The sequence below is a fragment of the Pongo abelii genome, chromosome 20 (genome assembly GCF_028885655.2).
Source record: "Pongo abelii isolate AG06213 chromosome 20, NHGRI_mPonAbe1-v2.0_pri, whole genome shotgun sequence".
NCBI classification, from domain to species: domain Eukaryota; kingdom Metazoa; phylum Chordata; class Mammalia; order Primates; family Hominidae; genus Pongo; species Pongo abelii.
The window spans coordinates 14,626,184-14,652,917 of NC_072005.2; the positions used below are offsets into that span (position 1 = coordinate 14,626,184).

The 26,734-nt window shown below is 49.0% G+C and overlaps 1 protein-coding gene across 2 annotated transcripts; it reads left to right on the top strand.

Annotated features, from left to right (window-relative positions):
- Positions 1–323: 323 nt before the first annotated feature.
- Positions 324–25,665, top strand: CLEC17A (C-type lectin domain containing 17A). 2 transcript variants are annotated; one of them, XM_024236952.3, is made up of 13 exons: positions 324–653; positions 807–878; positions 5,448–5,519; positions 7,725–7,757; positions 7,840–7,890; positions 7,967–8,008; positions 8,484–8,525; positions 11,239–11,376; positions 11,462–11,524; positions 14,038–14,133; positions 14,352–14,503; positions 20,603–20,712; positions 23,690–25,665. In XM_024236952.3, the coding sequence occupies exons 1-13, from the start codon at positions 611–613 to the stop codon at positions 23,820–23,822; spliced, it is 1,047 nt and encodes a 348-aa protein (XP_024092720.3). In that variant the 5' UTR covers positions 324–610; the 3' UTR covers positions 23,823–25,665. The 2 variants fall into 2 exon arrangements, with proteins under 2 accessions (XP_024092720.3, XP_054394679.2); XM_054538704.2 differs by lacking the exons at positions 20,603–20,712; positions 23,690–25,665 and adding an exon at positions 15,942–16,079 and having other exon boundaries at positions 326–653.
- The last annotated feature ends 1,069 nt before the right edge of the window (positions 25,666–26,734 follow it).

A 26,734-nucleotide genomic window follows, 5' to 3' on the forward strand; every position in this document is an offset into this window, starting at 1 on the left:
TAACCCATCCATCTCAAGCCCCTTAATTAATTAATTAATTTATATTTAATGTTTTTTAAAAAATTAATTAATTAATTTATTTATCGAGACAGAGTCTCACTCTGTCACTCAGGCTGGAGTGCAGTGGCGCGATCTCGGCTCACTGCAAGCTCCACCTCCCGAGTTCACGCCATTCTCCTGCCTCAGCCTCCCGAGTAGCTGGGATTACAGGCACCCACCACTGCGCCTGGCTAATTTTTGTATTTTTAGTAGAGACTGGGTTTCACCATGTTGGCCAAGCTGGTTTCGAACTCCTGGCCTTAAGTGATCCACCCACCTCAGCCCCTAAAAGTGCTGGGATTCCAGGCGAGAGCCACCACACCAGGCCAGTTGTCATTATTCCTTCTGTGTGTGAATCCAAACTGGGGAGAAAGGCTCTGTGTGTGTGTGTGTTTGTGTGCTTGTGTGAGCACGTGTGAGGTCTGAGGGCTTCCCGTCAAGATGAATTTGCATGTATTTGACTTTGAAAGGAAAAGGGAACTGAGAGAGCCCTCAGACGCCTGAGTCGGAGAGACAGGGGGCAGAGGTTGCCAAGCCCTGGTTGCCACTTGTCAGGTTCCTTGTGTTAGACATGCATAATCTGTATTCCATGACTGGGTACCCGGACCTACCAGGTAAGGCCCCAGCCAGGCTGGGGCTGGGGCCCAGGCGTGGTCAGGACCCAGGGTACCGAATCCCCACCATGGGGCAGCTGAGGCAGAGACCAGGGCTTGAGGGATGGAGGGAGGAGGGAATGGCTGGGCTCTGACTTGCCTTTCCCCTGGAAGGCACCATGGAGGAGGAGGATGATGACTATGAGAACTCAACACCTCCCTACAAGGACCTTCCTCCCAAGCCAGGTAAGAGGACTTTTTGGAGTGTGACTTGGGGGAATACAGGGAACAGGGTTTCCAGGGGCATTGGCTGGGCATTGTAGACACACAGTCAATCTCCTCTGTACCCAGCCCATGCCGGGCACTGTGGAACCCACACCCTGCCCAGGAGGACCTGTTAGTCTGATGGCAGAGGCGGGTTTGGGCACAGTCTTGGTGAGCAGGGTGAGAGAGGAGGGGTCAGGAGATTGGCAAAATCCTTGGGGGACTGAGGGCTCAAATAGAGGAAGAGACTTTGGGGTGGGACTTGAGGGATGAGTAGACATTTCTTAAGAAGAGAAGTCTAGGAGAGAAATGTTGGGTGCAAAGTCCCTGAGTCACAAAAGCTGGTGCTTGAGAAACTGGGAGTGGACTGTGGGCTCCCAATCTCCTCACCTTTCTACTCAAAGTCCAGGTTTTATTTAGACTTGGATCACAAACCCAAGGCATGGCACAGGGTTCAACAAGAGTCTGTTAAGTGGTTGTAAAAGTGGAGGTTTGGGCCAGCTGCAGTGGTGTGCGTCTGTAGTCTCCATACTTTGGGAGGCCAAGGTGGGAGGATCGCTTGAGGACAGGAATTTGAGACCAGCCGGGGCAACATAGCAAGACCCCATCTCTGCCAAAAAAAAAAAAAAAAAAAAAGTAGAGGTTTGGGCCGTGTGTGGTGGCACACGTCTGTAGTCCCAGCTACTTTGGAGGCTGAGTCAGGCGGATCACTTGAGCCCAGGAGTTCTGGGCTATTGTGAAGTATGTGATGGGGCGTCTGCACTAAGTTCGGCATCAATATGGTGACGTTTTGGGAGCAGGGGACCACCAGGTTGCCTAAGGTGTCTGAGGACGGGTTTCCAGGTTGGAAATGGAGCAGCTCGACACTCCCGAGCTGATCGGTGGTGCGACTGTTCCTGTGAGTAGCCGCTGCACTCCAGCTTGGGCAGCATAGCGAGACCCCACTTCTAAAAAAAAAAAGAAAATGAAACTGGAGGTTTTTGAGGTTTTCCTGAGTTTATTGCCACCAGGGACCCTGAGGCCATGAGAGATCCTGGGGGCCCAAAACACAAAATCCCTGAGATATGCTGATGGCCTGGTCCTGGTGACCTTAGACAGGGGCCATTCCGTGAGGGCTGAAGCTGTATATCCCCCATCTCTGAGTCCAGAGTGGGGCCACCTGGGAGGTCCAGAAATATGGTGGGACTTGCCTGAGGTAGGAGGTGACCTGGGCTGTGTTGTTTCACTGCCCCATTTCCAATTTATGGTCTGAATGTGACCCTCAAGCCCTGGGTCTACATATATGACCAACCAATCCCATTCCCTTCTTCAGGGCCACGTCTCCTCCAAAAGCACAGTCCTGTCCCCCCCTCCACATGCAGCCCAGCATCCACTCTCCAATCCAACTTCATCACCCTCTCTACTATAGCCCAGCCTCGACTCCTTCCCCATTCCCAAACCTGGCAAGGACTCTGTTCTTCATCCTAACCACATCATGATCTTACCCACATCCATCCCTGTCCCCAACCCATTTTCCATCCCATCCCACCCCATCCCAACACCAATTCTAGTCCAAACCCCACCTCATCTTCATCCCCATCCTCAAACTCAACTGTGTTTTTGTATTTTAAAATCCCTCCTTCCCCTTCCATCCAAAACCTGAAAGAGACACAGAGAGAACTGTGAATTGTCTGCTCATTAGTTTTTATGCGAGGAAACCAGAGAATTTTCTAAAAATTTTTTTGAGACGGTCTTTCTTGTCACCCAGGCTGCCCTGCAGTGGTGCAATCATAGCTCACTGCAGCCTTGAGCTCTTGGGTCCAAGCAATCCTCCTACTACAACGTCCCGAGTAGCTGGGGTTACAGGCATGAGTCACTCTCTGTTAAGCCTCATGTGAAGCTCAGGGTCTACATATATGACTCATATGACTCTCAGGGCCTGTAAGTTCTGCAGAGATGACTGTGGTAGTCAGCCTTCAGGATGGGTTCCCCGTGACCCTTACATTCTCATATTCATGCCCTTGTGTAGTCTCTTCCCACAACGACTCAGAGCTCGTCCATCTGATGAATAGAATACTGTATAGTGGAGACCATCCTTTGTGACTTGTGAGGCTAGATCATAGGAGCGTGGTGGCTTCTATCTTTGCCTCTACCGTGTTGTGAAGATGCCCAGTCATCCCTTTGGAGAGGCTCACATGGCAAGGTACTGAGGCCTCCCACCAACAGCCATGTGAGTGCATCATCTTGGAAGCAGATCCTCTAGCCCCAGTCAAGCCTGTAGATGACTTGCAGTCCCAGGCAACATCTTGACTAAAATCACACAAGAGATCTCAAGCTAGAACTACCCAGCTAAGCTGCTCTCAGATTCCTGAACCACAGAAACTGTGAGATAATAAATGCTTATGGTTGTTTTAAGTCATTGCGTTTTGGGGTAATTGGTTATGCAGCCATAGATAACTGACCCAGTGCCCTGGTACTTCACCCTGGAATGTGGGGGAATACTTAACACCTATCCCCTTAACATCTTGTTACAAATGTTACCACTTCCAGGAGGTACTTCCTGATTACCTCTCTACATTAGCTTTTATCCTATCCCATTGCTGTTTTATTAGGTTTAGAGCAGTAATACTTAGTCTGTATAAAAACATATTTTAATGTTTCTTAATTGCTTTACTTTTTTTTTTTCTTGAGACGAGTTTCACTCTTGCTGCCCAGGCCGGAGTGCAATGGTGCAATCTTGGCTGACAGCAACCTCTGCCTCCCGGGTTCAAGTGATTCTCCTGACTCAGCCTCCCTGGCGGCGGGATTACAGGCATGTGCCACCGTGCCCGGCTAATTTTGTATTTTTAGAAAAGGTGGGGTTCCTCCATGTTGGTCAGGCTGGTCTCAAACTCCCGACCTCAGGTGATCTGCCTGCCTCGGCCTCCCAAAGTGCTGAGATTACAGGTGTGAGCCACCATGCCCAGCCTCTTTTCTATTTTTTTAAGAGTGGGGTCTCCCTCTGTTGCCCAGGCTGGAGTGTAGTAGTGCAATCATGGCTGACTGCTGCATCAACCTCCTGAGCTCAAGCAATCCTCCCACCTCAGCCTCCCGATAGCTGGGACTACAGGTGTGCACCACCATGCCTGGATGGCTTTTTCTAAAATTTTTTTTTTACAGAGATAGGGTATTGCTATGTTGCCCAGGCTGGTCTTGAACTCCTGGCCTCAAGCGATCCTCCTGCCTTGGCCTCCCAAAGTGCTGGGATTATAGGCATGAGCCACTGCACTCAGCCTATTTCTATGTCTCTTTACTGGTTTATTGTGTCTCTGGTCTAGATTGAAGGAAGAAGTTTATCCATCTCTTCCACCCAGGACTTGGTGCTCTGTAGGGGAGCTCAACTGGGAGCGGGGAGGAGGGTGGCTGTTGTCATGGTTTCTTCTTTTCCTTTCTTTCTTTTTTTTGAGACAGAATCTCACTCTGTCACTCAGGCTGGAGTGCAGTGGCGTGATCTCAGCTCACTGCAACCTCCACCTCCCGGGTTCATGCCATTCTCCTGCCTCAGCCTTCCGAGTAGCTGGGACCACAGGTGCCCGCCACGATGCCCGGCTAATTTTTTGTATTTTTAGTAGAGATGGGGTTTCACCATGTTAGCCAGGGTGGTCTCGATCTCCTGACCTTGTGATCTGCCCGCCTCGGCCTCCCAAAGTGCTGGGATTACAGTTGTGAGCCACGGCACCCGGCCCTTTTTTTTTTTTTTTTTTGAGACAGAATCTCACTGTGTTGCCCAGGCTAGAGTATAGTGGCGCTATCTCGGCTCACTGCAACGGGGGCTATTGTCATTGTTTCTCCTTACTCTGTTTTTTTTTTTTTTTTCTGAGACAGAATCTCACTCTGTCACTCAAGCTGGAGTGCAGTGATGCGATCTCAGCTCACTGCAACCTCCACCTCCTGGGTTCCAGTGATTCATCTGCCTCAGCCTCACAAGTAGCTGGGATTACAGGGACGCACCACCACGCCCGGCTAGTTTTTCTATTTTTGGTAGAGATGGGGTTTCGCCATGGTGGTTGCTCAGGCTGATCTCCAACTCCCAATCTCAGGCGACCTGCCAGCCTCAGCCTCCCAAAGTGCTGGAATTACAGACATGAGCCACCACCCCCGGCCCATTGTTTCTTCTATGTGTGAATCCAAACTCCGGAGAAAGATGTGTGTGTGTGTGTGTGTGTGTGTGTGTGTGTGTGTGTGTGTGTATGTGAGGTCTGGGGGCTTCTCCCCAAGATGGATTTGCCTGTACTTGACTTTGAAAGGAAAGGGAAACAGACAGATGCCTTAGACACCTGAGTAGGAGGGACAAGACCTGGCTACCACTTGTCATGTTCCTGGTGTTAGCTGTAGCCATGCACAATCTGTATACTATCGCTGGGTGTCCAGACCCACCAGATAAGGCTCCAGCCAGGCTGGGGCTGGGGCCCAGGTGTGGTCAGGACCCAGGGTACAGAATCCCCACCATGGGGCAGCTGAGGCAGAGACCAGGGCTTGAGGGATGGAGGGAGGAGGGAATGGCTGGGCTCTGACTTGCCTTTCCCCTGGAAGGCACCATGGAGGAGGAGGATGATGACTATGAGAACTCAACACCTCCCTACAAGGACCTTCCTCCCAAGCCAGGTAAGAGGACTTTTTGGAGTGTGACCTGGGGGAATACAGGGAACAGGGTCTCCAGGGGGCATTGACTGGGTATTGTAGACACACAGTCAGTCTCCTCTGTACCCAGCCCATGCCAGGTACCGTGGACCCCACACCCTGTCAGAAGGATCTGCCAGTCTGATGGGGGAGGCGGTTTTGGACACACCCTTGATTGAGCAGGGCTGAGAGAGGAGGATTCAGGAGATTGGCAAAATCCTTGGGGGATTGAGGGCTCAATTAGAGGAAGGGACTTTGGGGTGTGACTTGAGGGATGAGTAGACATTTCTTTTTTTTTCTTTTTTTTTTTTTGAGATGGAATTTCACCTGTCGCCCAGGCTGAAGTTCAGTGGTACAATCTGCGCTCACTGCAACCTTGCCTCCTGGGTTCAAGTGATTCTTCTGTCTCAGCCTCCCAATTAGCGGGGATTACAGGTGGGTGCCACCATGCCCAGCTAATTTTTGTATTTTTAGTAGAGACGGGGTTTCACCATATTGGCCAGGCTGGTCTCAAACTCCTGACCTCAGGTGATCTGCTCGCCTCGGCATCCCAAAGTGCTGAGATTACAGGTGTGAGCCACCGTGCCTGGCCGAGCAGACATTTCTTAAGTAGAGAAGCACAGGAGAGAATTGTTGGCTGCAAAGTCCCCGAGTCATAAAAGCTGGTGCTTGAGAAACTGGGAGTGGACTGTGGGCTCCTCAATCTCCTCTCATTACCACTCAAAGCCCAGGGCTTTATTAGTTTTGGATCTCAATAAACCCAAGGCATAGCCCAGAGTTCAACAAGAGTCTGATGAGAGGATGTAAAAGTGGAGATTTGGGCTGGTTGCAGTGGTGTGTGTCTGTAGTCTCACTGCTTTGGGAGGCCAAGGTGGGAGGATCACTTGGCCATGAGTTCACTGGAGGCCAGGAGTTCGAGACCAGCCTGGGCAATATGTAGCAAGACGCCCATCTCTACCAAAACAAAAAAAAAAAAACAAAAAACAAGCAAAAAAAAAAACACACACACACACAAAAAAACGTGGAAGTTTGGGCAAGGTGGGGTGGCTCATGTTTGTAATTCTAGCACTTTGGGAAGCCAAAGTGGGAGGATCACTGGAGTCCCAAAAAAGAGACCATCCTGGGTAACACAGTGAAACCCTCAGCTATACGAAAACTTTTTTTTTTTCAAATTAAAAAAGTTAGCCAGTTGTGGTGATGTGCGCCTGTTGTCCCTGCTTCTCAGGAGGCTGAGGTGGTAGGATTGCTAGAGCCCGGGAGTTCAAGGGTGAAGTGAGCTATGATGGCACCACTGCACTCCAGTCTGGGTGACAGAGCAAGACACTGTCTTTAAAAAATAAAATAAAATATGGTCGGGCATGGTGGCTCATGACTGTAATCCCAGCAATTTCGGAGGCTGAGGAGGGTGGATCACTTGAGGTCAGGAGTTCGAGACCAGCCTGGCCTACATGGCAGAACCCCATCCCTACTAAAAATATAAAAGTTAGCTGGGCGTGGTAGTGTACGCCTGTAATGCCAGCTACTGAGGAGGCTGAGGCAGAATTGCTTGAACCCAGGGGGTGGAGGTTGCAGTGAGATGAGATCGCACCACTGCACTCCAGTCTGGGCAACAGAGAAAGACTCCGTCTCAAAAAAAAAAAAAAAAAAAAAAAAAAAAGCTGGGCACAGTGGCTCACGCCTGTAATCCCAGCATTTTGGGAGGCTGAGGCGGGTGGATCACGAGGTCAGAAGATCGAGACCATCCTGGCTAACACGGTGAAACCCCTTCTTTACTAAAAATACAAAAACTTAGCCAGGCGTGGTGGCGGGCACCTATAGTCCCAGTTACTCCGGAGGCTGAGGCAGGAGAATGGCGTGAGCCTGGGAGGCGGAACTTGCAGTGAGCCAAGATTGCACCACTGCACTCCAGCCTGGGTGACAGAGCGAGACTCTGTCTCAAAATAATAAATAAATAAATAAGTAAATAAATTTAAAAAAAATAAAATAGGGAGACGCCCAGGCAATCCAAGTTGGTTGGTCACCCTAGCTTAATCCCATCTCCATCCCTAATCCCAATTCCATTCTCACGTCCAACCCCGTCTCTAACCCAATCTCCAACCCTCCACTGCAATCCTAACCTTGTTTCCATCACTTCCTTTTGACGTGTTCCCATCCTCAGCCCAGCCCTCACCCTGAGCTTCTCTTCTCCAGGTTCAAGTGCTCCACCAAGACCTCCAAGGACAGGTGAGTTGGGGCTGGGAGTGTAAGAGAGCCAGAGCCGGTTTTGCCCTGCTCTGGGCCTGAGCAACCATTTCTCCCTCCTCAGAAAAGGAAACAGAGAAACCCCCACTACCTTGCAAGCCCCAGAACATGACAGGTGAGAGCTGACGGCTGGAGTCTTCCTGCTCACCTGGCTGAAGCCCTTCTTGAAATGACTTTCTCATCTCTTCTAGGCCTGGACCTTGCTGCTGTCACCTGTCCACCTCCTCAACTGGGTGAGCGGTGGGAAGACCCTTTAAGATGCCTAAGAGGGGATACCTGGATGTTTCCTTTCAATCCCCCAATTTTTATTTATTTATTTATTTTGAGACAGTGTCTCACTTTGTCATCCAGGCTGGAGTGCAGTGGTGCGATCCTGGCTCACTGCAACCTTCGCCTCCCGGGTTCAAGTGATTCTCCTGCTTCAGCCTCCCGAGTAGTTGGGACTACAGGCACGAACCACCACACCCGGCAAAGTTTTGTATTTTTAGTAGAGATGGGGTTTTGCCATGTTGGCCAGGCTGGTCTCGAACTCCTGACCTCAGGTGATCCACCCGCCTTGGCCTCCGAAAGCACTGGAATTACAGGCGTGAGCCACTGCTCCCAGCCAGCCCCCTAAATTCTGACCAGAGAACAAAACAGAGGTTGTTGATCTTGGAAGACAGAGTCTTTAGGCATCTTCTAATAAACCTCTCTCCCCCTTTCTCCCAGCTGTGAATCTTGAGCCTTCTCCATTGCAGCCATCCCTGGCCGGTAAGTGTCCTCCCATTTCCCCTCTGACAGTGGCTAGTGTATCTGATTGAGACTTATGGCTCTACAGTGAGACCCTGAGTCAGAGGAACTTCTCCTTTCAGAAGCTGCTCCTTCAGGACCTGCTGCACTGTTCTGAGTTAGTCTACTGAGTGCTGCTCTAAGTGAGAAAGCCATTCCTTGACATCAGAGTTTGCAAACGTATTCTTTTTTGTCCTTCTGAGGACCAGAGTTATGTGGTTGTCTTGTTTTTGACAATGATGATGGTACTTATGGTTCTGTTGGTGATTGTGATGGAAGGTGAGGAAGGAAAGGATGGAAAGGAAGAGGATGGTTGGTGGTAGTAATGATGGTAGAGGTAGTGATAGCATTGTTGGGTGCTGATGGTGATGGTGGAGATACTGATGCTGGTGGTGATGGTGGAGATAGCGATGGTGTTGTTGGTATTGATGATGGTAATGATGGTGGAAACAGTGATATGGTGGTAATGCAGGGTGGAGGTAGTGATGGTGTTGTTGGTGATGGTGGTGGTGGTGATGATGAAGGTAGTGATGGTGTTAGTGAGATGGTGATGATGATAGTGGTGGTAGTGATGGTGGTGGTAGTGATGGTGTTGGTGATGATGGTAGAGGTAGTGATGGTATTGTTGACAATGACAATGTTGTTGGTGATGATGGTGGTGGTGAAGGCAGTGATGGTGTTGGTGATGACAGTGCTGTTGGTAGTAATGATGGTGGTGATAGTGGAGGTAGTGATGGTGTTGTTGGGAGTGATGATGGTGGTGATGCTGGAGGTAGTGATGGTGTTGCTGGTAGTGATGATGCCAGTGGTGAAGGTGGAGGTAGTGATGGTGTTGGTAGAGATGATGATGATGGTGGTGGAGGTAGTGATGGTGTTGTTGGGAATGATGATGGTGGTGGTGGTGGAGGTAGTGATGGTGTTGTTGGGAGTGATGATGGTGGTGATGGTGGAGGTAGTGATGGTGTTCTTGGTAGAGATGGTGGTGGTGATGGTGGAGGTAGTGATGGTGTTGTTGGTAGTGGTGATGGTGGTGATGGTGGAGGTAGTGATGGTGTTCTTGGTAGAGATGGTGGTGGTGATGGTGGAGGTAGTGATGGTGTTGTTGGGAGTGATGATGGTGGTGGTGGAGGTAGTGATGGTGTTGCTGGGAGTGATGATGGTGGTGGTGGTGGAGGTAGTGATGGTGTTGTTGGGAGTGATGATGGTGGTGGTGGAGGTAGTGATGGTGTTGCTGGGAGTGATGATGGTGGTGATGGTGGAGGTAGTGATGGTGTTGTTGGGAGTGATGATGGTGGTGGTGGTGGAGGTAGTGGTGGTGTTGTTGGGAGTGATGATGGTGCTGGTGGTGGAGGTAGTGATGGTGTTGTTGGGAGTGATGATGGTGGTGATGGTGGAGGTAGTGATGGTGTTGTTGGGAGTGATGATGTTGGTGGTGGTGGAGGTAGTGATGGTGTTGTTGGGAGTGATGATGGTGGTGGTGGTGGAGGTAGTGATGGTGTTGTTGGGAGTGATGATGGTGGTGGTGGTGGAGGTAGTGATGGTGTTGTTGGTAGTGGTGATGGTGGTGATGGTGGAGGTAGTGGTGTTGTTGGTGGTGATGATGGTGGTGGTGGTGGAGGTAGTGATGGTGTTGGGAGTGATGGTGGTGGTGGTGGAGGTAGTGATGGTGTTGTTGGGAGTGATGGTGGTGGTGGTGGAGGTAGTGATGGTGTTGTTGGGAGTGATGATGGTGGTGGTGGTAGAGGTAGTGATGGTGTTGGGAGTGATGGTGGTGGTGGTAGAGGTAGTGATGGTGTTGTTGGGAGTGATGATGGTGGTGATGGTGGAGGTAGTGATGGTGTGGGTGATGACCATGTTTAAAAAGAAAAAGAAGCTGCTCCTCTCTGAGTCTAGGCCAGATCTCCAGAAACTCAGGTGTCTGCTTGCATAAGATATGGGAAATGTTCTTTGCATTAGAAGCCGGGGTCCACAAGCTTCCTTGACCTAGGAGAAACTTGGGCAGGGGCTTCCGGAGAGTAGAAGATGATGCATTGTAGATATTAAGAACAAAGCTGTGTCCAAGTCATGCCTAACCTCACCAAACCTCAGTTTACTCACTTGCAAAATGGGAATAATGCTTATAACCTACATCATAAGGATGAGACTCCAAAAAGATAAGAAGGATGTAGGTTGGGTACAGTGGCTTACACCTATAATCCCAGCACTTTGGGAGGCTGAAGCAGGGAGGATCTCTTGATGCCAGGAGTTCAAGACCAGCCTGGACAACATGGCGAGACCCCCATCTCTACAAAAAAATAAAATAAATTAGCTGGGCCGAGTGGCACACAGCTATAGACCCAGCTACTTGAAAGGCTGAGGTGGGAGGATTGCTTGAGCCCAGGTGTTAGAGGTTGCAGTGAGCTATAACTGCGCCACTGCCCTCCAGCTTGGATGACAGAGTGAAACCTTGTTTCAAGAAGGAAAGAAGGAAAAAGAGAAAGATGCAACATGATGCTTAGTGCACAGTAAATGCGTCAAAAAGACCCTGAGCCTCCCCAGGGTTCACTCTCCCTAACCCTCTCTTGCTGACCTCATCTGCTGAAACAGTCATGACTACAGACTTCTGCCCCCTGCTCTTGGACAAAGACTTAAGGGTCTCTTCCTTACTCTCTGAAGCCCCAGTATCAGTCTCTCTGTCCCTATCCCCACTCCCCAGCAACTCCAGTCCCCTGGCTCAATCAGAGGTCTGGAGGTCCTGGCTGCTGCCAGAAGAGGTGGATGGTGTACCTGTGTCTGCTGGTGGTGACTTCCCTGTTCCTGGGCTGCCTTGGTCTCACTGTGACCCTGATTAAGTGTGAGTAGGGCCAGGAAGGGACATGGGGAGAGATTGGGGAGGGTGCACAGGAGGACCTGGGCTCAATTTGGACTCTTCTTCATAGACCAGGAGTTGATGGAAGAACTGAGAATGTTAAGCTTTCAGCAGATGACATGGCGAACAAACAGTGAGTGCTTTCAGTCATTCCTTCATGCCACTCCTATTGAGCCCTAACCCAATCCTCAGATCCAACTCCAAGATTCAACCTCATCCCCATCTTTGCCGGGCACTGTGCTAGGTACCAGGGGGTTAAAATGGTAAACATGTCAGACACAGTCCTCGTCCCTGTGAAGCGTGCATGTGTATATGTGTCTAGACCTCCACCGTCCAATATGGTGGCCACAAGCCATTATGTGGCTGTTGAACACTTGAAATGTGGCCAGTCCAAACTGAGATGTGCTCTAAGTATGAAATACACACTGGTCCAGGTGCAGTGGCACATGCCTGGAATCCCAGAACTTTTGGAGGCTGAGGCAGGATTGCTTGAGGCCAGAAGTTCGAGACCAGACTGGGCAACACAGCAAGACTCCATCTCTAAAAAAAATTAGCCAGGTGTGGTGGTGTGTGGTGTGTGCTTGTCATCCCAACTACTCAAGAGGCTGAAGTGGGAGGATCTCTTGAATCAGGGAGTTTGAGGTTGATCATGAGCCGTGATCACACTCAAGAGATCCTCCTGCCTCAGCCTCTTGAGTAGCTGGGACATAGGCGCATGCCATCACACCCGGCTGATTAAAAAATTTTTTTTTGTATAGAAGAGGTCTCACTATGTTGACTAAACTGGTTTCAAGCTCCTGGCCTCAGGTATTCCTCCTGCCTCAGCCTCCTGAAGTGTTTCGTGCCTGGCATAAAACCTGTGTTTCTGTTTTGTCCAACTGAAGGGCCAGCTACTGAGCTAGCAAGTGTTGAAAAAGGGAAGAGTTCGTGGGGGAGTAGTGATAATACACACATTAATTATAGAAGAATCTTCTGACCTGGGATGGCCTTCATCATGACTGCCGAAGTCTGAATATTTCTCTATTCCACACTGCCTCACCCTATGCTTCATAACAAGCAAGCTCAAAACCCATCAATGGCTTCTCATTGTCCAGGGTCCAAGGTGAAACCTTTAGCTTGGCATTCAAGGATCCACATATTAGGCTGGGCACAGTGGCTCATGTCTGTAATCCTAGCACTTTGGGTGGCCAAGGTGGGAGGATCCCTTGAGGCCAGGAGTTCAAGACCAGCCTGGGCACGGCAAAACTTTCTTTCTTTCGTTTGTTCGTTCTTTCTTTCTTTCCCTTCCTCCCTCCCTCCCTCTCTCCCTCCCTCCCTCCCTCCCTCCCTCCCTCCCTTCTCTCCCTCTTTTTCCTTCCTTCCTTCCTTCCTTCCTTCTTTCCTTCCTTCTTTCCTTCCTTCTTACTTTCTTTCTGTCTTGCTTTCTTTCTTTTGACAGAGTTTTGCTCTTGTTGCCCAGGCCGGAGTACAGTGGCGCGATCTCAGCTCACTGCAACCTCCCGCTCCCAGGTTCAAGTGATTCTCCTGCCTCAGCCTCCTGAATAGCTCAGATTACAGGCATCTGCCACCACTGCCGGCTAATTTTTTGTATTTTTAGTAGAGATGGGGTTTCACCCTGTTGGCCAGGCTGGTCTCGAACTCCCAACCTCAGGTGACCCATCTGTGTCAGTCTCCCAAAGTTCTGGGATTATGGGCATGAGCCATTGCGCCTGGCCTAGCAAGACCTTGTTTCTACAAAAAATTTTAAAAAATTAGCCAGTCATAATGTTGTGTACTTGTAGTCCCAGCTACCCAGGAGGCTGAGGTGGGAGGATCACTTGAGCCCAGGAGGTCAAAGCTGCAGTGAACCACGATTGCACTCCAGCCTGTGGGACAGAGCAGGACTCTGTCTAAAAAAAATAAAATAAAGTATCCAGGCATCTGAGCTCATTCTACTTTGATCTCAAGCTTTTCTGAGTTTTCCCTCCACTCTTACAGGCTTTGCCAGCTCACCACAACATACTTGCCTCTGTATCTTTGCTTTTTTTTTTTTTTTGAGATGAAGTCTCACTCTGTTGCCCAGGCTGGAGCACAGTGGTGTGATCTTGGCTCACTGCAACCTCTGCCTTCGGGGTTCAAGTGATTCTCCTGCCTCAGCCTCCTGAGTAGCTGGGATTACAGGCATGCACCACCACGCCCAGCTAATTTTTGTATTTTTAGTAGAGACGGGGTTTTACCATGTTGGCCAGGCTGGTCTTGAACTCTTGACCTCAAATGATCTGCCCACCTCGGCCTCCCAAAGTGCTGGGATTACAGGTGGGAGCCACCATGGGCAGCCTGCATCTTTGCTTTTAAGATAGTCCCTGCCTAATGTGCCTCTTCCTCACCTCACAGTTATCGAATCACTTTCTTCCTTTAAAACCCACTTCCTCTAGGGTGCCCACCACCCCTACTTTTCCCCACATCCCCGGGATCGATCCCTTCTCTGAGCCATTCTCAGATTCTGAGCACTGTACATGTAGTTTCTGAGCACAAGCATGACCCACTGGAATGTGGACACAGTGGGGAACACAACCCTTGCCTCTCTCTCTGATGTGTCTGCAGTCCGTGGTGGATGGGTAGGATGGGCTCTGAGTCTGTAACCCTCAAGCCCATCCCTTCTGACAGTGACTGGCATGGCAGGGCTAGCTGGCCTGAAGCATGACATTGACCGTGTAAGAGCTGACACCAACCAGTCCCTGGTGGAACTTCGGGGCTTATTAGGTAAGTGACACTTGTGGAATTGCCCAGGGATGGGGGGCATGGCAGAGCTGGCACATTACACCACTCCATTGAAGTCATTCTCAGTGCAGTCTATGTGAATGGTGCCCCTCCCCCCAACCAGAGTTGAGCAGTGTACAGCCTGCACAACTGTACATGGCATAGTATGTACATGGCTCAGGTTCTGGGGCCATCCTGACAGCATTCTGTCTGGTTCCCAGACTGCCGCCGAATTACCTGTCCTGAAGGCTGGCTGCCCTTTGAGGGCAAGTGTTACTACTTCTCCCCAAGCACCAAGTCATGGGATGAAGCCCGGATGTTCTGCCAGGAGAATTACTCTCACTTGGTCATCATCAATAGCTTTGCTGAGCACGTGAGTTCTTCCCACTGAACCTTTGAGAACCTTCAGGGACAGCCTGCTTCTCTTCCAGGGTGCACACATCCCTCCCTTCCCTGGATGGCAAGAAATTAGAATTACTTTTCAGTTACTAAAACTTTAACAGCAAGCTCTTCCTAAGATAGTATCATGCAGAGGTTAAGAAGACATGCTTTGTTTTTGAGTTCAAATTCTGATTGTGTTAATTTAACCTCTGTACGTTTCAAGTATTGGTTTTATCTCTAACATGAAAATACAATAATGAATATCTGTTAGGTAGCACTTTCTATGTTTCAGGTTGTATTCCAAATACTTTACATCTTACACTCATTAACACATGCAATCCTCACGACAACCTATACATTAGTATGCCAGTCAGAAGAGGTTATTTCTTTTCTTTTCTTTTTTTTTTTGAGACGGAGTCTCGCTCTTTCGCCCAGGTTGGAGTGCAGTGGCTGGATCTTGGCTCACTACAAGCTCCGCCTCCTGGGTTCACGCCATTCTCCTGCCTCAGCCTCCCGAGTAGCTGGGACTACAGGCGCCCACCACCATGCCTGGCTAATTTTGTTTTTGTATTTTTAGTAGAGATGGGATTTCACCTTGTTAGCCAGGATGGATGGTCTTGATCTCCTGACCTCGTGATCCGCCCGCCTCGGCCTCCCAAGGTGCTGGGATTACAGGCGTGAGCCACCACGCCCGGCCTTTTTTTTTTTTTTTTTTGAGATGGACTCTCACTCTGTCACCCAGGCTGGAGTGCAGTGGTGCAATCTCGGCTCACTGCAACCTCTGCCTTCCGGGTTCAAGCAATTCTAGTGCCTCAGCCTCCCGAGTAGCTGGAATTGCAGGTGTGTGCCACCACGCCCGGCTAACTTTTGTATTATTAGTAGAGATGAGGTTTCTCCATGTTGGCCAGGCTGTTCTCGAACTCCTGACTTCAGGTGATCCTCCTGCCTCTGCCTCCCGAAGTGCTGAGATTATAGGTGTGAGCCACCACGCCAGGCTAGGAGGGGTTACTTCATGCTGCGGTAACAGACAGTCTCCATAGTCCAATGGTGAAAATAGATGAGGGAAATCATACATTGACTGTCAGAGTTTCCATTTACTTTTGCTCACAAAAGTCACATGTACACACCTATCTTTTAAGGTGGTAGGGAAATGTCTTACCTCCCTGCAACCAGAAGGAGGATTGGAATGTGGGTAAACAGCTTTAATGATTTGCTACTACAATTTAGGTAGTATTACTATTTGTACACAATATGTATCATCTGTACTTCACAGGTGAGGAAGTCAAGGTTACAATACATGTAAGCAACTTGCCTGGAGTCACTTACAACTAGTGGGATTTGAGCCTAGGTAGCCGGCTTTCAAGTCCGTGGTCTTGACCATAGACACAGGACTATAGTATGATTTATGTTTCCTTTTTTCTGTTTTTCAGAGACAAGATCTCGCTCTGTCACTCAAGCTGGAGTACAGTGGTATAATCACAGCTCGTTGCAGCCTCAAAGTCCTAGGCTCCAGCAATTCTCTCACCTCACCCTCCTGAGTAGCTAGGACTACCAGGCACTTGCCACTGTACCCAGCAAATTATTATTATTATTATTTTTTGAGATGGAGTCTCGCTCTGTCACCCAGGCTGGAGTGCAGTGACGTGATCTCGGCTCACTGCAAGCTCCGCCTCCTGGGTTCACGCCATTTTCCCACTTCACCTCCCAAGTAGCTGGGACTACAAGCGCCTGCCACCACGCCCAGCTAATTTTTTGTATTTTTAGTAGAGACGGGGTTTCACTGTGTTACCCAGGATGGTCTCAATCTCCTGACCTTGTGATCTGCCTGCCTCGGCCTCCCAAAGTGCTGGGATTACAGGCGTGAGCCACCGCACCCGGCCCAGCAAATTACTTTTACTTTTGTAGAGACAGGGTCTTGCTATGTTGCCTAGGCTCTTGGTTTATGTTTTCTATTCATTTTATTTTTAATTTATTTATGTCATTATATTTAAAATGTTTTTTTCCCCAGACAGTATATAGTTGGGTTTGGGTTTTTAAAATCTGATCTGATAATCTCTAGCTTTTAATTGGTGTTTTCATTTACTTATTTATGTATTTTCGGAGACAGGGTCTCACTTTGTCACCCAGGCTGGAGTGCAGTGGTGCAGCCTCAGCTCATGGCAGCCTTGGCCTCCTGGGCTCGAGTGATTCTCCCACCTCAGCTCCCCATCTAGCAGCTGGGATGACAGGTGTGTGCCACCATGCCTGGATAATTTTTAACATTTTTTGTAGAATTGAGGTTTTGCCATTTTGCCCAGGCTGGTCTGGAACTCCTGACCTCAAGTGATCTGCCACCTTCACCTCCGAAAGTGCTGGGATTATAGGCATGAGCCACTGTACCCAGCCTAACTGGTATTTTTAGACCATTTACATTTAATATAATTACTGATTGGGTTGGATTTAGGTCTATTATCTTATTATTTTCCTGTATGTCATGTCCCTTCTGTTTTTTATCCCTCTGTTTCATAGCATTATTTGTATGAGTAGTTAAATAGGTTTTTTTTTTTTTTTTTTTTTGAGATGGAGTCTTGCCCTGTTGCCCAGGCTGGAGTGCAGTGGCATGATCTTGGCTTACTGCAGCCTCCACCTCCCAGGTTCAGGTGATTCTCCTGCTTTAGCCTCCCAAGTAACTGGGACTATAGTCACATGCCACCACTCCCAGCTAAGTTTTGTACTTTTTTTTTTAGAAGAGTTAAGGTGTCATCATGTTGGCCAGGCTGCTCTCTAGCTAATGATCTCAAGTGATCTGCTCCCCTTGACCTCCCGAAGTGCTGGGATTACAGGCATGAGCCACCATGCCTAGCCCATGGCTCACTTCTTAATTCATTAATTCAACCAACATTTCCTGAGCACCTACTATGTGCTGGAGACATTCTACATACTGGGGATCCAGTGATGACCAAGACATATGAGTTCCCTCTTCTTAAACTGCTCTGATTTTGGTGCCTAGAAATAGTAAGGACTCTCTAAATGTTAAAGAGTCTTCTGGTTTTCTGGGGCTCAGTCTTTGGACCATCTAGGCTGCCTCTGAGGCATCCCACTCTTCCATCAGCAAAGCCTTTTGGGCCTGGAGGTCTTTTCCTGCTGTTCTTGGGCACAAGAGATCTTTCTGCTCCTCCTATCCCATTCTGGGGTCTAAGACACTGTGAAGCCTTCTAAGCCTCCATCTCATCTGATAGGACAGGAAGCCCTTTCCGCTCTCTGATTTTCTGACACCTCCCTGGGGCTTTACCCAGGAAATAGTGCCCAGGCCCCTTCTGCTTTTTAGAGTCTCCAAACCCATCTGGGGTTTTTACCATCACCTGATGCTCACCGGAAATGAGATGCCAGATTCTTCTCTCTGGGACCTGCCATGTCTACACATTTATTATTTCCTTCCCAGGGTGACTTTACCTCCCCACATTTTTTTTTCCGTCAAAGCAGAAATTTTATTACCCACATTCTTTGACCACAATGCTGTAACGACAGAAATATTTTCTTTTACAAAAATTTCAATCACCTTAAGAATGTTTAAAGTCGGCCGGCTGCAGTGGCTCACTCTGTAATCCCAGCACTTTGGGAGGCCGAGGTGGGCAGATCATCTGAGGTCAGGAGTTTGAGACCAGCCTGGCCAACATGGTGAAACCCTGTTTCTACTAAAAATACAAAAATGAGCTTGGCATGGTGGCGCGTGGCTGTAATCCCAGCTACTCAGGAGGCTGAGGCAGGAAAATCGCTTGAACCTGCGAGGCGGAGGGTGCAGTGAGCTGGGATCGCACCACTGCATTCCAGTCTGGGAGACAAAGCAAGACTCTGTCTCAAAAAAAAATTTTTTTTAAAGTCACCAGATGACTTTGGGTTAAAGAAGAAATCAAAACTGCAAATAAATAAAAGCAAACAGCAATTGGCATTGCCTATAGTAGAACACATGAAATAGATTATAGTAAAAAATTCTTAAAACACAAAGAATTCCAGGATGTGGAAAGCTAGGGCGAGTGTTACTCACACCCGAACAGCAACAATAGCCAGAATAACTACAAAATCATAACTTTTTCTAAACTCATTAGCTAACTGATATCACAGGGCAGTCAAAAAGTCTAAAATGGGCTGGGCGTGGTGGCTCACGCCTGTAATCCCAGCACTTTGACCTCCCCACATTTTTTTTTTTTTTTTGAGATGGGGTTTTGCTTTTTGTTGCCCAGGCTGGAGTGCACTGTCGCGATCTCAGCTCACTGCAACCTCTGCCTCCTGGTTTCAAGCAATTCTCCTCTCTCAGCCTCCCGAGTAGCTGGGAATACAGGCATGCCACCACGCCTGGCTAATTTTTGTATTTTTAGTAGAGATGAGATTTTGCCACGTTGGCCAAGCTGGTCTTGAACTCCTGACCTCAGGTGATCCACCCGCGTCGGCCTCCCAAAGTGCTGGGATTACAGGCGTGAGCCACCGCGCCCGGCCACCTCCCCACATTTTAAGGAATCTTGGTTTGGTGGTAAGTTGGGTGAGTTAGATGTGATTTGCATGCAGTAAAATGCACAGATCTTTGGTGTTATGTTCAGTGAACTTTGACAAATACATACGCCTGTGTAACTGTCAAACTAACCAATATTTATAATCTTTCCACCACCCTAGAAAGTTTTTTTATGTCCTTTTTCTAGTTAATCCCTCCCTGCCCCCTACTTGCAACCACCGGGCTAATTTCTTTCACCATAAATTAGTTTGTTTGGAGAGGAGTTGCTTCTAACTATATTTTCTTCCCTATCTTTTATCTTTGTCATAAGTCCTTTCTTTTCTTCCAAAGACCCGGGATTTTGATTTTTTTTCAGAACAGGGTCTTGCTCTGCTGCCCAGGCTGGAGTGCAGTGGTGCATTCATAGCTCACTGCAGCCTTGAACTCATGGGCTTAAGGGATTCTCCCACCTCAGTCTCCTGAGTAGCTGGGACTATGGACATGCACCAGCATGTCTGGCTAATTTTTAAAAATTTTTGTAGATATGGGGTCTCAGTATGTTGCCCAGACTAGTGTCGAACTCCTAGGCTCAAGCGATCCTCCCTCTTTGGCTAAAGTGCTGGGATTACAGATATGAGGCAGCGTGTTAAAAGCCTGGGCTTTTGAAATACCAAAGCCAGGAAACCTACTTTTCATCTTCCTTCTTTCTTTTCCTGGAACAATGAACTCTTATGTTGTTTGGATGCAGATTAAGGCTACCGAGTAGCACAAAAGTGCAAGAGAAACCAAAAAAAAAAATCAGTTACTATTGCTAAAAATGTCACTTAAATGTTATAATGCTACATACTAAGATGTCCACAGTATGAGGCCCTGCACAGTGGCTCATGCCTGTAATCCTAGCTCTTTGGGAGACTTACAGTGACCTCTGGGACATGCAGTGAGCCATGATCGCACCACTGCACTCCAGTCTGGTTGACAGAGTGAGAACCTGTCTCAAAAAAAAAAAAAAAAAAAAAAAAAAAAAGGCTGGGTGTGGTAGCTCACATCTGTAATTCCAGCACTTTGGGAGGCTGAGGCAGGTGAATCAACTGAGGTCGGAAGTTTCAGATCAGCCTGGTCAACACGGTGAAACCCCGTCTCTACTAAAAAATACAAAAATTAGCTGGGCCTGGTGGCGGGTACCTATAATTCCAGCCACTCAGGAGGCTGAGGCAGGAGAATCGCTTGAACCCAGGAGGCGGAGGCTGCAGTGAGCTGAGATCGCACCACAGCACTCCAGCCTGGGTGACAGAGCGAAACTCCCTCTCAAAAAAAAAAAAAAAAAAAAAAAAATTAATCCTCACAACACTACCAGGAGGTAGCTACTGTTAACCCATTTTACAGGTGAGGAAACTGAGGCACGGAGCAGTTCACAGATTGCATGAGAAAAAGTAGCGTGATTATTCCCACCACACACGCTACAGTGGGAGGAAGACATTGATCCTGTTCTGCATACCATGGGGATGGGGACGGGTTGTGGGAGGTGACGTTCCCAAGCCCTAAATGTGTGGGACAGGGTACAGGGCAGGTCCTCACCCTGAGCGTCATGTAGAGGAATGGCTGGCTGAATGGAGTTTGTATTTGCAGAATTTTGTGGCCAAGGCCCACGGCTCTCCACGGGTGTACTGGCTGGGGCTGAATGACAGGGCCCAGGAAGGGGACTGGAGGTGGCTGGATGGGTCTCCTGTGACATTAAGGCAAGTGCTTGGGTTTCCTGGGTTCTCTCTGCTTCCTCTGTAGGTCCTGACCATGGGGAGGGGAGAAGGTGATGGAGTACATGGTTGAAGGAGTCAGGAGCTGTTTCTTTCTTTTTTTTTTTGAGAAGGAGTCTTGCTCTGTCGCCCAGGCTGGAGTGCAGTGGCGCAATCTTGGCTCACTGCAAGCTCCGCCTCCCAGGTTCAAGGTATTCTCTGCCTCAGCCTCCCGAGTGGCTGGGACTACAGGCGCCCACCACCATGCCTGGCTAATTTTTTTGTATTTTTAGTAGAGACGGGATTTCACCGTGTTAGCCAGGATGGTCTCCATCTCCTGACCTCGTGATCCACCCGCCTTGGCCTCCCAAAGTGCTGGGATTACAGGCGTGAGCCACTGCGTCCGGCCAGGAGCTGGTTCTTACTGGTACAGCTCTACTTGTTTTATTTTATTTTATTATTTATTTATTTATTTTTTTTTTGAGACGGAGTCTCGCTGTCGCTCAGGCTGGAGTGCAATGGCGCGATCTCGGCTCACTGCAACCTCTGTCTCCTGGGTAGAGGTTGATTCTCCCACCTTAGTTTCCCAAGTAGCTGGGATTACACGCACCTGCCATCATGCCTGGCTAATTTTTGTAATTTTGTAGAGATGGGGTTTCACCATGTTGGCCAGGCTGGTCTTGAACTCCTGACCTCAGGTGATCTGCCCACTTTGGCCTCCCAAAGTGTTGGGATTATAGGTGTGAGCCACTGCGCCCAGCCTTATTTTAGTTTTTTGAGACAGTCTCGCCCTGTCACCCAGGCTGGAGTGCAGTGGTGCAATCTCAGCTCACTGCAGCCTCAATCTCTCAGGCTCAGGTAATCCTCTTGCCTCAGCCTCCCAAGTAGCTGGGACCACAGGCACACACCACCATGCGTGGCTAATTTTTTGTAATTTTAGTAGAGGTGGGGTTTTACCATGTTGCCCAGGCTGGTTTGGAACTCCTGAGCTCAAGCGATCCACCCGCCTCAGCCTCCCAAAGTGCTGGGATGACAGGCTTGAGCCACCGCACCTGGCCTCTACTAATTTTAAACACAGAAAAATTCCTGTCCTGTTTGGTAAATTGCCATTGCCTTAAACCTCCTGAGAATCCTTCTGCTGCCCCTTGGACTTCCACATCACCTAACAACTAAAAGGTTTGTCCCTGGCAAAGAAGGGGCCTAGAGACCCTGATTGCAGGGTGTGTGGCACAGGTAGCGTTGCTTATTATTTTGGTACACCACCCCCAGTCATTCCCATTTCCCTGTGTGCTTGGCATCCTTGCAGTCCAAGTTGATAGGGTGTCTAGAATCCCAGGCTGGGCCAGACAGGGACAGCACCAGGGTGATTTTTTGGTGACAGGCTGTCTGGACTCTGAACCTTCAGTATTTCCTCCATTGCAACATCTCAACCTTTTCGTACAACTGCTGAAATATATCAAGCTCCCCAGGCTAATGGTTGGGAGAAAAAGGGGAGGGTGGAAGGATGAGGAAGATTTTTTTTTTTTTTTTTGAGACAGAGTCTCACTCTGTTGCCCAGGCTGAAGTGCAGTGGTGCAATCTTGACCCAATGCAACCTCTGCCTCCCAGGCTCAAGTGATTCTCCCACCTCAGACTATTGAGTAGCTGGGATTACAGGTGTGCACCACCACGCCTCGCTAATTTTTTTTTTTTTTTTTTTTTTTTGAGACAGAGTCTCACTCTGTGGCCCAAGCTGTAGGGCAGTGGCACAAACTCGGCTCACTGCAACTTCTGCCTCCTGGATTCAAGCGATTCTCCTGCCTCAGTCTCCCGAGTAGCTGGGATTACAGGCGCCCGCCATCATGCTTGGTTAATTTTTGTAGTTTTAGTAGAGACGGGGTTTCACCATGTTGGCCAGGCTGGTCTCGAACTCCTGACCTCAGGTGATCTGCCCGTCTTGGCCTCCCAAAGTGCTGGGATTACAGGTGTGTGCCACCGCACCTGGCGGAACATTGGCTGCTAAAGGCTCACAGGAATGCTTTTTCCAGAAAGCTATTCTCACCTGAATGGGAGCCTGCTCACCTAAGACATTACCCAACTCCACTGGGGTCAGCTCACAACCGGTGACAGCCTAAGAGAAGCCTGGACCCCTTGTGACAAGTTGGGATGACTCTGGTGCTGTTGACATCCCAGTGGTCTCCGTTGGGGTCAGGCTGAGGCTAGAGTCATCTGAGTCCACGCTCCTGCTCAATTCCTTCCCCTTCTCCATCTAGCTTCCCTCACCTCTCTCCTAAGAACATCCTTTAATAAATCCTACACACTTGAGTCCCTGAATCAGGCCCTGCTTTAAGCAAGAGCCTACATGATCTAAACAATTCCTAGAAGGTTGGGGAGGTTGGGTTGGGAGGTTGTAAAGGAAAGAGTCCTTGGAAGACAAGACAGAAACTGACCAGATTCAGAAATTGATTAAGGGGCCAGGTATGGTGGCTCGTGCCTGTAATCCTGGCACTTTGGGAGGCTGAGGCGGGCGGATCACTTGAGGTCAGGAGTTTAAGACCAGCCTGGCCAACATGGTGAAACCCCGTCTCTACTAAAAATATAAAAACTAGCTGGGTGTGGTGGTGGACACCTGTAATCCCGGCTACTTGGGAGGCTGAGGCAGGAGAATTGCTTGAACCCAGAAGACAGAGGTTGCAGTGAGCCGAGATCATGCCACTGCACTCCAGCCTCAGCGACAGAGTGAGACTCTGTCTCCAAAACAAAACAAAACAAAAAACCCCCCAAAAAAATTGGTTAACAAAAAAAAAAACCCCCAACAGAAATTGATTAAGGGCCAGGCACGGTGGCTCACCTTGCCCGGCTTACAAGTGTAAGCCTCCACACACGGCCTAATATGGGTTTTGACAAATGAGTAGTGCCAGGTATTCATCATTACAGTATTATACAGAAGAGTTTCACCACCCTAAAGATCCCCGTCCCTCTGCCCACTTTTTCCTTCATCCAGCTTCTGGGAGCCAGAGGAACCCAATAACATCCATGATGAGGACTGTGCTACCATGAACAAAGGTGGCACCTGGAATGATCTCTCTTGCTACAAAACTACATATTGGATTTGTGAGCGGAAATGTTCCTGTTGAAGCCCAGGGCCGAGGCTGGGGGTCCATATTCGAGTGTCTCTTTGAGATGAGAATCTCCTGCCCTTTCATGGACGGCCTTGCCTCTTCATGACTGGACACACAGATGTGCCCCAAACGGGATTGGCACCCTGGATGTAGCAAGTTCCCAGGGATGCAAGTCAGGCTGTTTCTAGAGTGAGGACTTGGGCTTGCCCTAGTAGATGGTGAGCTGGGAGGATGCTCAGAGCTTGGTGGTGGGAGGTCTCCTACTTCTGGGGTTGAAAGGATCTTCACTAAGTTCCTGATCATGACTCTTGGGAAGTGATACTAGCCCTGAGGACCCTGGGGCTGGTGTTGAACCTGGGATGAAATATCCTGGTGCCTCTGAACCACAAAGAGCTGCGACTGGGCTCCTTTTCCTGCAGCCTCAAACTTCTGGGGTCAGGCGATCCTCCCATCTCAGCCTCCTGAGTAGCTGGGACTACACATGCACACCACCATGCCTGGCCAATTTTTTGTAGCATTTAAAGAGAGGGAGTCTCGCTATGTTGCCCAGGCCAGTCTCAAACTCCTGGCCTCAATTGATCCTCCTACTTGGGCTTCCCAAATTGTTAGGATCATAGGTGTGAGCCACTGTACCTGGCTCAAGATTATTATTATTATTTTTATAGAGATGAGGTCTCGCCCTGTTGCCCAGGCTGGTCTCAAACTCCTGGGATCAAGCAGTCCTTCTGCGATGGCCTCCCAAAGTGCTGGGATTACAGGCATGTGTCACTGTACCTGGCCGATATTTTTATTTTTATTTTTACTTTCCCCATCTTTTCCTTTTTTTTTTCAAACGAAAGCTTTGAAAGTGGTGACAGCAAAATTTCCCTTTGAGCTAGACCTCTAGATCTGCCTTGCACAGAAATACATTAAGTGGGCTGGTCTCATGTAGTCCCCACATCATTGCAAATTACAAACCTAAAAATACAGAACATCAGCAGAGAAGACAGGAGAGCTTCTGTACTCACCCCATGTCATCCTCTCCAGACACTGCTTCCTTCCTGGTCTCAAACAGCACAAATAACCCAGAAACCATCAAAATTATTTTCGACCAGCAACTTTCTCAATGTCTTGGGTGAGGTTTGCACAAGCTAAGTGGCAGAATCAGACCTTTGCCAGAAGACTTGGCCCATGGAACTTCTATCCTTTTTTTTTTGTTTGTTTTTTGAGACAGGGTTTCATTCTGCCACCCAGGCTGGAGTGCAGTGGCACGATCATAGCTCACTGCACCCTCTGCCTCCTGGGCTCGAGTGATCCTCCCGCCTCAGCCGCCCAAGTAGCTGGGACTACAGGTGTTCACCCTCACACCTGGCTGGCCCATGGAACTTCTAGAAAGGCATACCAGCTGAAAAGCAAGACCCCTACATAGTGTGGCCAGACAGGCCATAACCTGGTCATATCCACACAGGACAACGATGGACATATCTGCCAACACGTGCCCTTGAGCTATCTGTGGGTTGTAACGTCTTTGATGATATAATTCACTTTACTTGCTGGGCACAGTGGCTCACGCCTGTAATCCCAGCACTTTGGGAGACTGAGGTAGGCGGATCACCTGAGGTCAGGAGTTCGAGACCAGCCTGGCCAACATGGTAAAATCCCGTCTCTACTAAAAATACAAAAAAATTAGCTGGGTGTGGTGGCATGTGCCTGTAATCCCAGCTACTCGGGAGGCTAAGGCATGAGAATTGCTTGAACCCAGGAGGCGAATGTTGCGGTGAGCCAAGATCGCGCCACTGCACTCCAGCCTGGGTGACGGAGCAAGACTCCATCTCAAATAAATAAATAAATAAATAAATAAAAATAAAAATTCACTTTACTTCTGTGTGGACTTTCCTGGGCTATTAGCTCTTGCAATGTTAGTGCGTCTCAAAATGCCAGTATGTTGGGTGTTCCTTGTCTACTGTGTGTTAGTTTGCTGGGGCTGCCATAACAAAGGACCATAGACTGGGTGGCTTCAGCAACAGAATGCATTTTCTCACAGTTATGGAGGCTGGATGTCCAAGATCAAGGTGTTGGCAGGGTTAATTTCTTCTGAGGCCTCCCGTCTTGGCTTGTCGATGATCTTCTTCTCCCTGTGTCTTCACCTGGTTCTCCCTCTGTGTGTCTGGGTCCTAATCTCCTCCTCTTCTTCTTTTTTTTTTGAGACAGGGTCTCGCTCTGTCACTCAGGCTGGAGTGCAGTGGTGTGATCTCAGCTCACTGCAACTTCCACCTCCCAGGCTTAAGCATTCTCTTGCCTCAGCCTCCCCAGTAGCTGGGATTACAGGTGTGCACCACCGTGCCTGGCTAATTTTCGTATTTTTTGTAGCAATGGGGTTTCACCATGTTGCCCAGACTGGTTTTGAACTCCTGGGCTCAAGCAATCTGCCCACCTTGGCCCCACAAAGTGCTGGGATTACAGGCATGAGCCACTGTGCTGGGCCTACAATGACCTCTTTAAAGATCCTGTCTCCAAATACAGCCATATTATGAGGTCCTGGGAATTAGAATTTAAGTATATGCATTTGAGAGGGGTGGCACAATTTGGCCCATAACATTCACAAACTGCCAGAGTGACCCCCGCCTGACCCTCCTGCCCTGGCCATGTGACAACCAAAAAATATCAATTAGAGGGCTGGTATTACTCCCAGCTAGCCATAACTCAACATAGTATTCCCTTTGGACAATCCCTGAATTGCATCTGAGGGTGGGTAGACATTCTCCAAACCAATCAATTTATTTTATTTTTTTTTGAGACAGAGTCTTGCTCTGTTGCCCAGGCTGGAGTGCAGCAGCGTGATCTCGGCTCACTGCAACCTCTGCTTTCCAGGTTTAAGTGGTTCTCCTGCCTCAGCCTTCTGAATAGCTGGGATTACAGGCGCGTGCCACCACGCCTGGCTAATTTTT

What these genes read in the sequence shown, in the direction of transcription:
- CLEC17A (XM_024236952.3), top strand. Translation starts at nt 611, where the DNA reads ATGCATAATCTGTATTCCATGACTGGGTACCCGGACCTACCAG. An exon ending in ACCAAGACCTCCAAGGACAG is followed by an intron (nt 7,758 to 7,839) that starts GTGAGTTGGGGC and finishes CTCCCTCCTCAG; the next exon opens with AAAAGGAAACAGAGAAACCC. An exon ending in CAAGCCCCAGAACATGACAG is followed by an intron (nt 7,891 to 7,966) that starts GTGAGAGCTGAC and finishes CATCTCTTCTAG; the next exon opens with GCCTGGACCTTGCTGCTGTC.